This window comes from Triturus cristatus, chromosome 9 (assembly GCF_964204655.1).
Source record: "Triturus cristatus chromosome 9, aTriCri1.1, whole genome shotgun sequence".
Lineage (NCBI taxonomy): Eukaryota > Metazoa > Chordata > Amphibia > Caudata > Salamandridae > Triturus > Triturus cristatus.
This window is the reverse complement of record NC_140592.1, coordinates 691,539,623-691,555,802: the sequence shown is the minus strand read 5'-3', so window position 1 is coordinate 691,555,802 and position 16,180 is coordinate 691,539,623. Positions and strand designations below refer to the sequence as shown.

General features: G+C 42.1%; 1 protein-coding gene across 3 annotated transcripts in view; it reads right to left on the bottom strand.

The window, feature by feature from the left end:
• Positions 1 to 16,180, bottom strand: part of LOC146798508 (cytochrome P450 2F2-like) — a 528,068-nt gene that overhangs the window by 49,307 nt on the left and 462,581 nt on the right. For all 3 annotated transcript variants that reach the window (XM_085625796.1, XM_085625797.1, XM_085625795.1), the window contains one exon: positions 8,273 to 8,414. In XM_085625796.1, coding sequence (XP_085481922.1) covers positions 8,273 to 8,414 — 142 coding nt within the window. The remainder of the gene's footprint in view (positions 1 to 8,272; positions 8,415 to 16,180) is intronic.

Genomic DNA, 16,180 nt, shown 5'->3' with positions numbered 1-16,180 from the left:
CAGAGGCAGGAGAACTGGCCATGGGTCGTGTTCAGTGAGGCCTGTTGGCAGTCTGTGAGCCTTCCTGGGTTGAGTGCGAGGAGGCCAGTGGGGTCGTAGTGATGGAAAGTCATAGATACAGGGATCCTGGCGCTGGACGCAGTCGGGTCACGGACTTGCACAGACAGTCAAGATGGACATCCTTATGGTCTAATTCTAAACTTGTTACTGACACTGATCCTGCCATCGCTATTTCGTGAGCCAGTAAGGGCATCAGACTGATGAAAGATCTTTATGATACTAATCATGATCCTCTTCCTTTTTCCTTCTTAGCCAACAAATATAATCTCAATAACATGTATTTTTATACTTTTTCTAAGTTAAAAGTCAAACTTTCTAAAATACCCCTCTCTACAGATTCAGACACAGCCTAACTTCTTTCCTTCGTCGGTACATTCATGACATACCGCTTCTAAAATGTATAAATTTGGATCTGCTCCCTTACCGTCTCAGCCAACAGTTACTACTGCTAAATGGTCTCACCATTTTGAGGACGACATTTTAAAATATATTTCACAAGCCACCCGGCAGTTGAAAGGGAAACTACCTTCATGTAATAAAATTGCTCCTTCGCTGATTCAATCTAAATTCTTTTCTATGAATCTTTTACATTGGACTTCCGCTTGTTTGCATGAGCTGAAATTAAGAGAGAATTATCATTGTTGGAATTGTAACTCAGTTGTAGGCACCCATCAACATATGTTCTTTCAATGTAAACTATTAGACTCCGTTTGGAGCCCAGTTCAAAAATATCTTTCATTAATCTGTAATACATCTATAGTTCTCTCTTTACCTATGATTTTACTGAGTCCATGGGCCATTGATACTATTTTACCTCTTGACAGTATAGATTTGGAGCTCTTAAATTTTCTTTTATCAATTGCAGTCAAAATTTTACTTACAGAATGGAAATCGATTCACCTCCTTTCTTACAATACTTGGTGGGCGTGGGTTTCATATCTTCGTGGAGCTCATTCTTTGGTTGAGTGAAAAATTATTCGCCCTTAATTGCTAGTAGGGTATGTCATTCTTTGGATAACTACATGGATTTATCTTCTCAGTGGTTGGCAGCTCAATTTTCTTTTGAATCTCTTTCTTAATTTACTTTTCAAGGGTATAGCAAATGTCCCTTCCACCATCTCATCCTTTTTCCTTCCCTCGAGTATCCTATCATCTTTCTCTCTTTATTTCTCTCTTCCCTTCTTTCACCTCTTTTCCCCTCTCTGATGTATCTTATTTACTGAGCATAAAAATCACATATTACTTTGCTGGGATATAGGTTAATCTTATATCTGTCCCATATTCCTGGATTTTATACCTAATATTTGATGAATTTGTAATACTTTTTATTTGTTATGCATATATCCGATAATTTTTATATAATAACTTTGAAATCTTTTTATTCCAGTCCAGCAGTTCTTTGTTAGCCAGTCCTTTCTTTTTTAATTCTTTCTTATTATATTTTTGCTCCCGGTTCTTCTGTATTGCTACTTTACTGCAAATGTATTTCTTTTTAACTATCACAATAAAAATATTTAAAAAAAAAAGAATTACTGCATCGCGAAATGGTGCATGTCTAAAAATGCAGTTAATTAAACCTCCGGTTTGCTAGTAAAATTGAATTACTGTGTCATGAAATGATGCATGTCTAAAAAGTGTGTCACCAACATGAAAAGTTTGGAAAGCACTGTTGTAGGGGTAGAGGGCTCAAGCACCTGGACCCTCACCACTGTTATATGCACCCAGCTAGAGGGGTGGCTGACCTATGCCAGGGCAGTCGGTTGTATGCATAACACACAGGGATCTGTGCCATGTCGACTCTTCACTTTGTTCTGCACCAAAACACGCAACTTGCAATGGCAGTGTGTGTGTGTGTAAAGGTACAGGTCCTCTATGGATGGCACAATAAGTGCTGCAGCCTTTAGAGGCCTTTCCCTGGCCACAGTGCCCTTGGTACCTGTGGTACCATTTACAAGGGACTGACCTGTGGCCAAAGAGTGCCAATTGGCTTTTGGTTTTAATGCAGTTTATGGAAAGAACGTGTGCCCTGGGTACCTGTTTGGCAGGACCCCAGGGCACACTCAGTCAAAGTACATCAGCAGTTTAGCACAAATTGGGTGCAACCATGCAAATAGAGGGTACTTTCTTACACTGGCCGCATAAAACAATAGCGTGCAGTAGCATCAGACAATAAACATTAAAACAGTAATCAGACCATGTACCTAGCTAGTTCCAAACCTGAGACAGCAAAATTAATATATTAATTTACAATCTAGTTTTCTTTGCATTACCCAGAGACTTCCACCGTAAAAATATTATGCAAAAATATAGGTTCCAACATAATGACTGCCACTATATAACATAATGACTGCCACTATACAATATTGTCAAAAAAGGTACAGCTGTACTATTCTCAATTTTACACACACACACACACACACGTGCACACACACACATATATATATATTTTTTTCAAGGTACCGACATGTGGTTTTAAAAATAGTAAATGCATATTTATCCGTATATTCCTATGACAAATTAGCAAAAGTTAATATCCTAAAATCGATATTGTTATTGGATAATATGATGTCACTGGATATTGTAGCACATAACGATGAAGTGAGCAGATTGAAATGAAATTTTCATTTGCAAAATGGTTATATTGTTGTAGACATTTTAGTGATACTAGTGATTTCTGTCAGTGAACAAGTTGGAAGATGGAGTAGAATCAATAAGGACTTTTCCTCAGATCCAACTGACTGTTTTTTAACTGACATTTTTATAGACCCAATCAAAAACAACAGAAGGAGACCAATGTAGCGGAAGTCACACATAGTCTTTTCTGCTGTGCAATTGAACTGAAGCTGGCAAAGTGCAAATGTATTAAAGCAATTAAGCAAGAGAAAGAACTGAACAGGGTTACCTCTGAAATACAGGACTCTGGGCCTGCTTTAGATCTTGGCGGATGGGTTACTCTGTCAAAACGGTGATGGATATACCTTCTGCTGAAATATAAATCCCATAGGATACAATGGAATTTATATTTCAGCAGCCGGGACATCCTTTATGGTTGTGATGGAGTAACCTGTCTACCAAGATCTAATCCGGCCCTCAGTGTTTAATTGTTTCTCATTCTAGAGCACAACGCACAAAAAGATGGTGAAAAGATTTCTTTCCATTTATTCTCTAACGTGTTATCTGATGTTTGGAAACCATTTTAAAAGGGTGTTTTTTCTAATACGGAATTCCATTGACATCATCCAGGGAGCTGGTGTTTGAGAAACTGTCCAAACAATATGGTGATTGTACCAACTGGAATTCCAATGTCTAGGAGAAAATTGCACGTTTTACCTTTACAAATTCATAAGATAAAAGCTGCTGTAATTTGTACTAGAAACATAGAATGCATTCTTACTGATGCAGCTCAGAACAAGGACAAATATGCTGTATTACCGTGCTATTACTTAGTCCAATGCGCACAACTTGAAATGGGAAGTAATTCTACATTTCGCCTTCTATTGGTGCTGTATTACCTCCAAAGATAATGGGCACTCAGAATTCGGCCCTATATGCTTTTACTACACGGTAGTCTGCAATTTATGTGTAAAATCATGTTGCTAATTAACTGATTACAGTGTAGTTGTAAGATTTAATAGTCACCGATAACAAGGGAATAATATAGCTGTTTAAATGTAGTAATTTATTACATTTGAGTTGTGACATCACAATGCTTCATTTTCATTTTCATTTTCAATGACCAAAGCCTCAAAAGGTTAGTATACAGCAGAATGTTAGGAAACATAGCAGTGAGTGGGGCAATTCACAAAGGCATTTTGAGTACGAGGAGTAGTACACCTGAAGTACTGCTTCACATACTCATAAATGCAATCCTCAAAGGTATAGCCATAGATCTATACCCACGTTGGCCTACCTCTTATATGCAGAGTTTTCCACTAACAGCATATAGAAATGAGCACTATGATTTAGGTGTATAGGTGGAAGAGGCAAGGGGATGTGGACGAAAATTGGTGAATACTGTAATAAACTAGGAATAAAAAAGGGAATATTAAGGAGAGGCACATGCAAATATAGGAACACAATTATAAATGGATAAATCAGTTACAACTCACAAAAGTTACTTCTACATCTACTCCAGCCCAAACTGGTTTAAACTAACTCCAGTCACGTTTAGGAATAAGCCACACAGCACACATGGCCTACTCAAAGGTATTACAAGGGAATTACAAACAAACCCATGGCGGCAGGAAATAGCATTACCAACACAAAACCTACACCAGGAAAATGGTGAAATAACTTAACACATTGCAGCACCTATAGATAGCAAATTGTAAAAATAGTAAAAATATTTTTTAAAAGAACAAAATAAAATTGATTTGAAAAATAACAGATTTTAATACATTTCAGATACCAATACAAAACACGTAAATAAAAATAAATCATATAACTGAGATTTTGCGGACACCTATAAAAACAAATTGTAAAAACGTCTAAGATACTCTAAAAATAAAAGAAATATAATTAATGTGAAAAATGGTTGTGTAGCTTTAGACATTGCATATTCCCAAAGAAAGAACATCATTGAAAAATTTCAAATTAGAACAATTCTGATAATGTAAAAATACACACGTGCAACATTGGCTTAGAAATGCTCAATGGCACATCAAAGCATATTAATGTCCCAAGCACACACAGACATGCGCACACACACACATACACACAGCCACATGCTAGCTAACTGTACCTGATGTCTATCTCCTCAACATCTTGCAGCACAAATAGAAGAGGAAAGAGTCCAGGTATGGGCCGAATTTATGGGCTTTCACTTCTAATAATTGTAAGATGTGTGCTATTTTCCTCAGGTAAAGCCTGTTTCCTAAATACCCAAGACGGAAATCTCTATGTGTGCTATGTAGAGCTGCATTTGATGGATTCACATCTAAAATCCAACCTTGAAGGTATTAGTAGTAACCTTATCATATTTTAGACTTCTATGTCTCCCAGGACCTCATGTAATGGGGTAGGGAAAAGTATGCTTGCTGCAAGAGTGTTTTCTCTGCCTGATTTGCTGAATAACATTGAGGTAGAGATTTATGTTCAGGCATAGACATAAATCTATGTGTGTGGAGCTCCCCACTCTTGACCCCATCCCCATTCTTGTGAACTCTACATCATTCGACTAATAGACTAACAATGGATTGCTACAATACTCATTTACTGATGACATGGTTTAGAAGATCTGGAAATAGGCTAGAGTTACTACTTTATTAAAACATTTGGCAGTCCCACCCAAGCTTTAAATCTTTCGTCCAATCTTCTTTTTCCTCCTGCTAAAATCTTGGAAAAATAAGTCAATTGGCTATTTAATACCTTCATCAAAACCCACAATCTCCTAGACATCTCTCAATCAGGATTACCGCCATGCCAAGGAATTAAATGTCCTCTTGTTTCATAAATAGATGACATTGTTGATCAGAGAGGCTGCCCCACACTGACCCAGATTGACCTCCGTGCAGCATTTGATATGGCCTCACAATAGATCATTATTATTAATCTCTACCACAATTGGCATCAATTTATCTCATTCAACCCAAGCTTTTAAACTTCCCTTTTTCTCAAAGTCCCTTTTGAAGGTATCTTACGGCTCCTCATTGAGCCATACCCCTACGCCTTTCACTGCACTTTTCGGTCCTTTGGTTTCCACTTTTTGCCATATGCTACATGCAGGAGCAGTGCAAACTGCTCAAACCGGACTGTGCCCTCACGATGTGTGTCACAGTCACCTACACTGCATTTAATGTATGTAGGACACCCCTAAGGAAGATCTCCTAAGTCCAGGAGGCAGGGTGCATTCTAGTAACGGTGTGAATATATAAATGAAAGCCTATATGTCCGTATAGTGGCATTTTCCATTAGAAACCACTATATATGTTAGCGGTTCATAGGATAATATGGGCTGCCAACTGGGCATCTTGAGATTGGTGCCTCCATCGAGGCACACCTAAAATAAGTCATGTCTGGTATCAAGCAACATTCCTTCTTGCCTCTAACACAAATTCTCATGCAATGGGTGACGTGGCATGCACCATGAGGGCACCTTGGAGGTTAGCCCCTAGTTCCCCCAGATGCACTGTGCTTTGGCTGACGAACCCACGCTTTCCATCGCCTGCTGCCACCAAGACAGGATTCTGATCTCATGTCAGGCAGTGTGATCACTCTCAGGAGTCAGAGACAAAGACTGGGCAGGAAGGAGGTCACACCTACCTCCTCCCCAGATGACTAGTGAACTGGCTCATTGGAGTGGTAAACTTCAAAGACTACACTGCCTCTGATATGCATCTGGGCTGTCCACTTGATTAGGACATTGCCCTCTGCTAACCCAGATGCATTTGCACCCGGGCAAGGTGGGGAATTAGCTATGCTGGAGGTGTATACCCCCAGGAAGCTGGCCACACCTCTAGCATGAGCAGCCTAGTCTGTACACCTAAAAATGAACTCTGCCATCTTTAGGAGGCAGAAATAGTGGGGTCTGGGTAGGTCTGGGTAGTGAAGGTGACCAACACCACCAGATGGGGTCACGCCTCTAGAGTGGGCAGAATGGTCTGTACACCTAAAATTGAATTCTACCATCTTTAGTAGGGCAGAAATAGTGGATTCTGGGTAGTAAAAGTGACTTACACCATCGGATGTGGTCACCTCTGTGGCAGACATGTGCAGGGGCTAGTTGCCGATTGGCTACTAGCTTCCACACCCCTAACTCCCCCTAAATCTAGGATTTAAGGGACCCCCCCCCCCGAATACCAGAACTTAAGATCTGATCAACTTACTTCAAAGATGGACCAAGAGGAGACAGATGTCGCCGACAACAAGAATTTGCCCACCAGCACAAAGTAAAACAGGGATACTTTGTCACTAAGGCAACAGGCTTGGAACTGAGTAAACGACCATCATCCTTGGCCAAAACTCAACACTCCAGAAGAGAAGGACCCTTGTGGAAGCCAGAAGCACCTTCAGTCTGCCATGGTCTAAAGGCACTAGTCCCCTGCAAACTGCAGGAAAATACACCCATTAGATCCAAAGAATCGCTGGCTATCGGGCCCGCTGAGGTATCACCCAAATCCAGGTGGCCAGTGCATTGTGAGAGTTGTAGTCTCACCTTCCCTGAAGTTTTAGCTGCTACGTTACTCCCCTGGACTCAGTGAAGTTCCAGAAGCTATTCCCTGTGCTTAGCAGTACCAAGGCTTGTTAGTCACTGATCTGGTAACTGACCCCCCACACTCAATGCTGCAACTACAGAGAACACAGTGCAATAATCATCCAATGTCAGCATTAGTGTACCTGTTGTGTTTTTGCATTTTGTTTTGTGTAGCACCGTGTTTGCCGTAAAAACAGCACCACTCGCTACTCCCGTTCAGCACCAAGGACAGACAGAACAACTCGGGACCCGGCTCCACGGGCTAGGTAAAATTGATATGACTGTTTTTTTTTTAAAGAGTTTTATAGAGCGCCTTACATAGCATCAGTTGCGTTACATGAGGACACATTCATTTTTGTTAGGCATGGGGAGATTAAGTGATTTGCCCAGAATCACAGGATGTTCAGCAGCATTGCCGAGACTTGAACCCAGTTCCCCAGATTCGAGATCAACCGCCCCAGCCCTGGCCTGGTCCTCGGGCTAGCATGATCTTTATCTATCTCAATTAAGAATAAATGTCTTTATTCCTAATTTGAGACTGCTAAACAAGGTGAAGAAAAATTAATTGATGTGGGACAGGCCCTGATATTTTGGGCCATAGAAAAGCAGTGCAGGATTTTAAGGCTGCCTAACAGATTTTCAGAACATTCACACCAAACAAATGTGTATGCAATGGGTTAATTTGAAGCACAACTAAATAAATAAATTGGTTATCTTTAAATATGGCATGGAACTATTCCTCCTGGGCCCATCTAGGACATTTCTATACTAGACAATCAGTATTGCCTTCTGTATTCAGATATAACCTTCAAGTCCTATCTGTATTATACTTTACCCAGGTCATGCCCATTCTTCTATTTTTCTCAATATTACTCCACTCCTCTTCAAAGTTATTAAAATCACCTTTCTATCATCTCTCAGTATATCCTTAACCTATCATATAATTATCATTCCAGATCATTGACATTGGTATTTTAGACTTGTTTCATGACTTTATGGAAATATTTCAACTGTATTTACCTTGAACCTTGGGATTTTTCATCAAATATATGAATGAAAATCTTAGAGTCGTGCTGATTGATTCTGTTCCAGCGAAGATCATAATAACCGCAGACATTGCTAAGGTGTTCCAATTGAAGAAAGAATATGGATTATTTCTCTCCTGAAATATATACATAAATAAATATGCTAAGTGATTTTGACATGTAATATTTTATGGTATTCACATAGATCTTACATGCAGCCCCTTATTCATTACAATCATTTGACTGCTCTAATGCGCAATCACTAATTTTCTATTTTTCTAATAAATCACTCAGAAATGACACTATTTTTGCGGAAATATCGTTGGACTTAAATGTCTTCTCTTAAATATCGTTTTCAAAAACATTATCCCAATGGATTTAGATGTTCTTGTATTAACTCCAATGCGGCCATATTGTTGTAAACAATAAGTAGTATGAAATATTTTTATCAGAAGATAGTCTGACCATGATATACTTGTACCATACCCCTAAAACTACTTATGGCCTGATTATGAGTCTGGCGGCCTAAGGACTGCCAGACTCGTGGGGGCGCGGCTGTCTCCCAACAGCCCTATTATGATTAGGGTGGTCTGACCACCATTACCCTGCCGCAGCTGTCAGGCAACCGCGGTTCACTGGCAATGTTGCGGCGGTCAGGAGGCATCAATATGCTTTGCAGGACTACAGTGCTCCAGCCAAGCATATTAGGAGTTTCCTCTCTGTCATTGTTTTCATGGCTGTTCTTTCTTCATTAAAACCCTGGTGGAGAGGAAACAAATTGGGCCCTACAGGACCGCCTGTGCCTCTGCATCACAGGATGCATGCAAGAAGGCACAACTTGTGGACTTTTCACACCATGCCATGCAGGAACTGTTTTTGGCTTTCCCATTTTGGTGCTCATTTTCAGGGCGCCACTGTGAGAATGTAAAAAATAATGGCACCAGGTTCGAGTTACACTCATAATCTGGCGGGCAGCTCAACCATGGGGTTGGCGGTGCACAGCGGTGGGGTTGACCTAGAGCTTCACTGCCAAACTCCTAATCAGGCACTTAGGGCCTGATTACGAGTTTGGCGGACGGGATACTCCACCACAAACATGATGGATATCCGTCTGCTGTACTACGAGTTCCATTTGTTCCACTGGATTTAATGGAATTCATAATACAGTGGATGGGATATCCATCACATTTGTGATGGAGTAACCTGTAAGCCAAACTCATAATCAGACCATTAGAGGTCATTCAATAAGCAGTGGCCAGGTACAGGATTAATCTGTTTCTCCCCATTTACATTATGCTTTCTCAAAACAGTTCCAAGTGATAATTCTGACTCCTATGTTCTCCTTACAAGAGAATAGTCTATTGAAGCGTTTCTATGGTAAAATACCAGAAAACTCTCATATCTTGTTATCATCACCCATCTGCCAGATCTTCTCTTTTTGATGATTTGATCTCCTACGATCTCATGCATTGTCTCACTTAGGAAATATAATCACCTAAGACTTGTATTTCCGGACCTTTCCTCTGTTTGAAAAACAAAGATCTGTATATTATTGCACTATTGATTAACAGATGTCTGCATCTCCCACAAAGAGTTCAATGGAAGCTTGGTTTCATAGTATTCACAGCACTGATGTGAGGTTTTTTATACGTCTTGCCCTCTTTTGATCCCAGTAATATACAAGCTGTCAATATGCAGGTGGATACCTCTCTCCCACAGATATATTTTGGAGATGCTATAATGTTGAGTTCCTACCCAATTGAATCATATTTATGGTAAATATTACTTACTTGAATATGCATGCGCTGGGTGCTACTATTTCTGGTAAATGTTGCAAAACAGGCTACACATTTCAAAGGAACTTGAGTAGTTGAGCAAAGCGTATAATTGTTTATGATTAACTGGCAGATAATTTCACTTATGATCTTCTCCCAGTAATTATCCTATGCTGGAATTAAAGGATAACTGGATAACTGGACCTCCCATCCTTAGGGATGGATGGCCTAGGAAATAAAATTAGACTCTAAGGGCCAGATGCACGACTCTTTTCAGCATGCGCAAACGGGTCTTGCATGGGCCCATGTACAAACAGTATTTTGCGACGCGCAAATAAATTGCAACTCACAAAATACTGTTTTGTGATTCGCTATTAGAAAGGTCCATTGCCTTCCAAATAGCGACCGCAAAGCAATGTACCAATGTTTTGCGACCGCAATTGCAGTCGCAAAACACTTGCAAACTACCACCTACTTCAAGTAGGTGGTAATGCATTTGCAAATGGGAAGAGGTCTCCAGGGGACTCCTTCCCCTTTGCAAATGCATGCAAGATTCTTTTTTAAGGGCAGGCAGTGGTCCCAGGGTCCACTGCCTGCCCTTAAAAAATGAAACAAATAGTTTAATTTAATTGTTTTTTCAATTGCATTCCGTTTTCCTTTAAGGAAAACGGGCTGCATTTAAAAAAGAAAAGCTGCTTTATTTAAAAGCAGTCCCAGACATGGTGGTCTGCTGAGCCCAGCAGGCTGCCATCGCTGCGAGGGCCTGTCATTCCCATTGGGCTCGAAAAATTGCGAGAGGCTCATTAATATTCATGAGCCTCGCAATTTGCAACTTCATTGGGAATCACAAACAGTGTTAAACACACTGTTGTACATGCCAAATAGCGCCTCGCAAATTGCGAGTCGCAAATGTGATGCAATTTGCGAGGCGTTATTTGGCAGGTAGTACATCTGGCCCTAAGGGTCATATTTATGGCAAAGTAACACAACGCAGCACAGCAAGTCACCTTTCTGCACTGTGCTGCATTACAGGGAAAGGGCTGGAATGCACTGTATTTAAAAGAATCCAACGTATTCTTGTCCATGCGCTGGTGCTATTTTGCGTGCCTAGCGCCAACGCAGGAGTGTCTCCATTTCAGACAGGATTGTGAAACAAATTCCTTTTTCTATGTGGGTTGCTAAATGCAGAACACATAGAAAGTGGAAGTAACGAGGGGAAATAGAGATATTTCTCCTTGTTACGCCTCACCTTGGGAGGTGTATCTTTTTCCGATGCAATGGGGTTTGTAAAGATGCCCCTGAGTTTATTGCTGATGCTGGGTAATTGGTTCCCTGGTACTTCCAGGGAGTTGGGTGTCTAGCGACACCCCACTCTACAATAGATAATGGTAGACAAGGGTGAGTAGGGGCATTGGGCAGCAGGCAGGGGCTCGGAGGAGGAACACATGACATTAATGCAATAAATAATGTTCAGTTTAGAACTCATACAAGCTGCAATGAATACCATACTTGTATTGTTTAAATAGCAGCAAATATTAACTAGACAACCTCTAGTGAGGAAAAACAGGGTAGATGTACACTGGGTAGACTATACACTTTGCCATATCCTAACTGTATCCATTTCTGTGTTTCAATGTATGGAGCATGATGAAGATGAAACACAGGTCCTGGGTATTGTTCCTGGCTTCCTCTACCCACAGAATACTCTGAAAATGTACCCTAAATGATGGAATCCTTTGGTGTGATTGCTAAATGTGATGGGGTGTTTTTGTAGCCACTCAGAATATATAGTTGAAAAAAGATCCAAGTGTGACATTTAGGGCCCGATTCCCATCTTGCTTGGAAAGTCCTACGGCCGACTCGCGCCCATAGAGCTTTTCAAGCGACTCGGGCTCCTGGGCTCCGAGCCACAGAGTACGATGCGCTGCAGCGTGGATGGACACGTGTCGCTCGGAGCCTCAGTGAAGTCAATGGGAGCCTGGTGCACGTTGCATAAATAGGCTCCTAAAGACAATTAACGCACGTCTCAGACAAGTGCACCCCCTGTCGCGGGGATGCCTTGGTCCCGCCCGCACCGTGCATGCATGTGTAGGGGGGACCCTTGGTTCTCCCCAGTGATCGAGTCATAGGGGCCCTGGTAAAGGAGGGCCCGCTACAGACCCCCAAAAACCGCTTCCCGGAGCTTTATCGAGTTGGAGGCTCCGACTCGATCCAGCTGCTCTGTGCCCGCTTCTTACTTGGTCATCCAGGAATCCACCCCGTTGTGCTGTGCGTGTCAGCCATGGCAGAGTCGTCTGGAGGGGATCACTGACATGTACAAGTGCTCGGAGCGCGAGGCGATTATTCCATCGTACTTGTTCACTCGTACAGCTGTACGAGTAGCACAGAAATCACGCGTACGACTCGGACTCGCTACTGACAGATGCCGTCAGGAGTGCTTCCGAGCGATATCGGAATCGGGCCCTTAGTGAGTAAAAAGAATGTCAGCTGCCACCCTTCTAGTACAGAACATTTATACTTGTCTGTTGTGGTAAGAACACATTTCAGCTCAAGAAGTAAAACTCTGCAGAAGCAGCAAAAACATGTCTGAGACATGTGCTCCCTAAACACTTTGGGTGATAGTGATGGGAACTCTCAGGTGACAGTGAGGAGGGAGCTGATGTCAGCTTGTGTCAGGTTGAATATCAGTCTCCAATTGCTTTGGCAGCTTTATTATCAGAAAGCAATGCAAGAATAGCCTCCGATGATGACACTCCTCAATAGACACAGGTCCAACTATAAACAGACATGAAGTATCTCTGTGGGAAACATCCTCCACCCAATGGCCCATCATTCCTGGGCAAAAGGAACACAATGAAAATAGTGTACCCCAACCACCGTAAATGTCAACTCTTAACTAAATATTAGAGCACAGCAAAACACATATGTCTAAAAATGAGAATCAATCATATTTCTTTGTCTTAATTGATTACTTCATGGACATCACTCATTAGATTCAAAGAAGAGCTAATGAAATTGAGTTATACCTAAACACTAGCAAGTTGGCTAGGAGATAAAACCCAACACAGTGTTTGGACAAAATGTCAAGTTGTAAATGTCGGGAGACAGAAATATCGTAAATTAAACATTATGATACCCTTCCCTCTTGTGGGGAGTGGCCCCTTGGGCAAGGCTCACTCCTCTTCGGGGGTATGTTTTTGGCTGTCTGCCCCCATGGGGAGGGGGGGCAGATCAAGCCTTTTTTTTAATCTAGGGCCCACTAGGCCACCAGGGATTTTTTGGGGGGAGAGTGACCCCTTGGGCAAGGGTCGCTCTCCTTTTGGGGCGGTCTCTCCCCATATTTGGCCCACTAGACCACCAGTGATTTGTTTGTGGGGATTGGCCCCTTGGGCAAGGGTCGCTCCCCTTATGGGGGAAATGTTTTTTGGCTTTGTCTGCCCCTCTGAGGGGTAGATTTTGCCATTTTTTTAAATTGGCCCACTGGACAACCAGGGAATACTTTGTGGGGAGTGCCCCCATGGGCAAGGGTCACTCCCCTTTGGGGGCTATGTTTTTGGCTGTTTGCCCCCATGGGGGGGGGGCAGATCTCGCATTTTTCTTTATCTAAGGCCCACTAGGCCACCAGGGATTTTTTGGGGGGAGAGTGACCCCTTGGGTAAGGGTCGCTCTCCTTGGGGGCTGGGGCTTGTCATGTTTAGACCCACTAGACCACCAGGGATTTGTTTGTGGGGAGTAGCCCCTTGGGCAAGGGTCGCTCCCCTTTATGGGAGGAGGATTGTGGCCATTTCTGTCCTCTTTCGGTGGCAGATCAGCAGTATGTTTTTGAGGCCCATCTGCCCCCAGGGGGTTTTACGTTTTTGTGTTGGTGAGTGGCCTCAAGGGCAAGGGTTGCTCCCCTTTTACAGGGGTGAATATTTTATTTATACTCTTAGGCCCACCTACCCCTTAGCTTAGCTGGTGGATTGTGTGTGGACTAGTGCATTATTTGAATATGTGATTGTAATGGGTTTTTTTTCTCCTTTTTATTCTTGTGTAAAGCTTTTGATTCCTGTTTACGGTTTCAGCAGTGGCTGTTCTGCAGTTTTGCGTAATTGCATTTATTTTGTAAGAAAAACATTTTTGTTGTGTTTACTCCAAATGAGTATTATTGTCATGCATGAATGAATTTTTTTGCAAGTGGTGTCATAATGGCAGCATATTTGTTAGTGTTCTGAGCATGAAATTCTTTGCGATGTGTTTTGCATTGTCTTAAGTGTAATTTTTTTTTCTTTTTCTTTTTTAGTGGGATGTTGTTGATCCTTACTGTGTCTGTGCAGAGTAGGTGGTGGTGAGTCTAGCTGCTTCTGTCAAGTGAGTGGTATAGTGTTGGAATATATAGGTCTTTATGATAAAGCTACATTATGTTTATTTCCTTTGTTACAAAGGGTTTGTTGTTGTTGGCTTGTTTGACAAGTTACCTTTATTAGTAAGCATTATGGCTAGCCGTAGAATGACTGCTCAGCAGGTGGTTGGTATGCTTCTTGAATCTTCCTTGAAGCAGGATTATAACATTTTATGATAGCCAATTTTGATGTTGCCTCAGTACGTTTTGGGCCCTTGCCTGTCGCAGGTACTTGGGCCTCCCACAAGAGTGAGGCACCATTTTTATCAGGAGACCCTGGGGAACACTGGGTGGTAGGAAATTTGTGTCAGCCCGGTGATGCCACAACTTTCCCACACAAAAATGTGTGAAAAGAGTGATTTTTTTCAGCTAAATTTGAGGTTTGCAGGGGATTCAGGGTAAGAAAACATTGGGGGATCCATGCAAGCCATACCTCCCTGGAATTCCCCAGGTGTCTAGTTTTCAGAAATATGTGGGTTTGGTATGTTTCCCTAGATGGCCACCAAGTACGGGCCAAAAACAAAGGTGACCCCCCTTGCAAAACCAGGTTGTTTTGAGATAGGCAATTTTGATGTTGCCTCACTACGTTTTGGGCCCTTGCCTGTCGCGGATACTTGGGCCTCCCACACGAGTGAGGCACCATTTTTATCAGGAGACCCGGGGGAACAGTGGGTGGTAGGAAATTTGTCTCAGCCCGGTGATGCCACAACTTTCACACACAAAAATGTGTGAAAAAAGTGATTTTCACAGCTAAATTTGAGGTTTGCAGGGGATTCTGCGTAAGGAAACGTTGGGGGTTCCACCCAAGCCATACCTCCCTGGAATCCCCCGGGTGTCTAGTTTTTAAAAATGTATAGTTTTGCTAGGTTTCCCTAGGTGCCAGCAGAGCTAGGGTTCAAAAACTACAGCTAGGCAGTTTGATAAAAAAAAGGGTAATTTTTCACTGTGAAATTATGGTGTGTCCACATTGCGTTTTGCGCTTTTTCTTGTCGCGGGCGCTAGGCCTGCCCACACAAGTGAGGTAACATTTTTCTCAGAAGACTTTGGGCAATGTGGGGTGGTGGAAATTTGTGTATCTACACAGATTCCAGAACTTTCCACCGCAGAAATTTGAGGAAAATTTATTTTTTTGTGACAATTTGTTAGGTTTGCAGGGGATTCTGGGTAACAGAACCTGGTGAGAGGCAGTCAAGTCACCCCATCCTGGATTTCCTTGAGTGTCTAGTTTTCAAAAATGTATAGGTTTGCTAGGTTTCCCTAGGTGCCGGCAGAGCTAGGGTTCAAAAACTACAGCTAGGAACTTTGCCAAAAAAGAGTATTTTTTCACTGCGAAATTGTGGTGTGTCCACGTTGCGTTTTAGGCCGTTTCCTTTTGCAGGCACTAGGCCTACCCACGCAAGTGAAGTTCCATTTTTCTTGGAAGACTTTGAGGAACACAGGTTAGGTGGAAATTTGTGGATCCACACAGATTCTAGAACTTTCCACCACAGAAATGTGAGGAGAATGAGTTTTTTTGGACAATATTTTAGGTTTTCTGGATAACAGAACATGGTGAGAGGCACCCCATCCTATATTTCCCTGGTTGTCTTATTTTCAAAAATGTATAGGTTTGCTAGGTTTCCCTAGGTGCCGACAGAGCTAGGGTTAAAAAACTACAGCTAGGCACTTTGCCAAAAAAGGGACATTTTTCACTGTGAAATTGTAGTGTGTTCACGTCGCGGGCACTAGGCCTGCCCACACAAGTGAG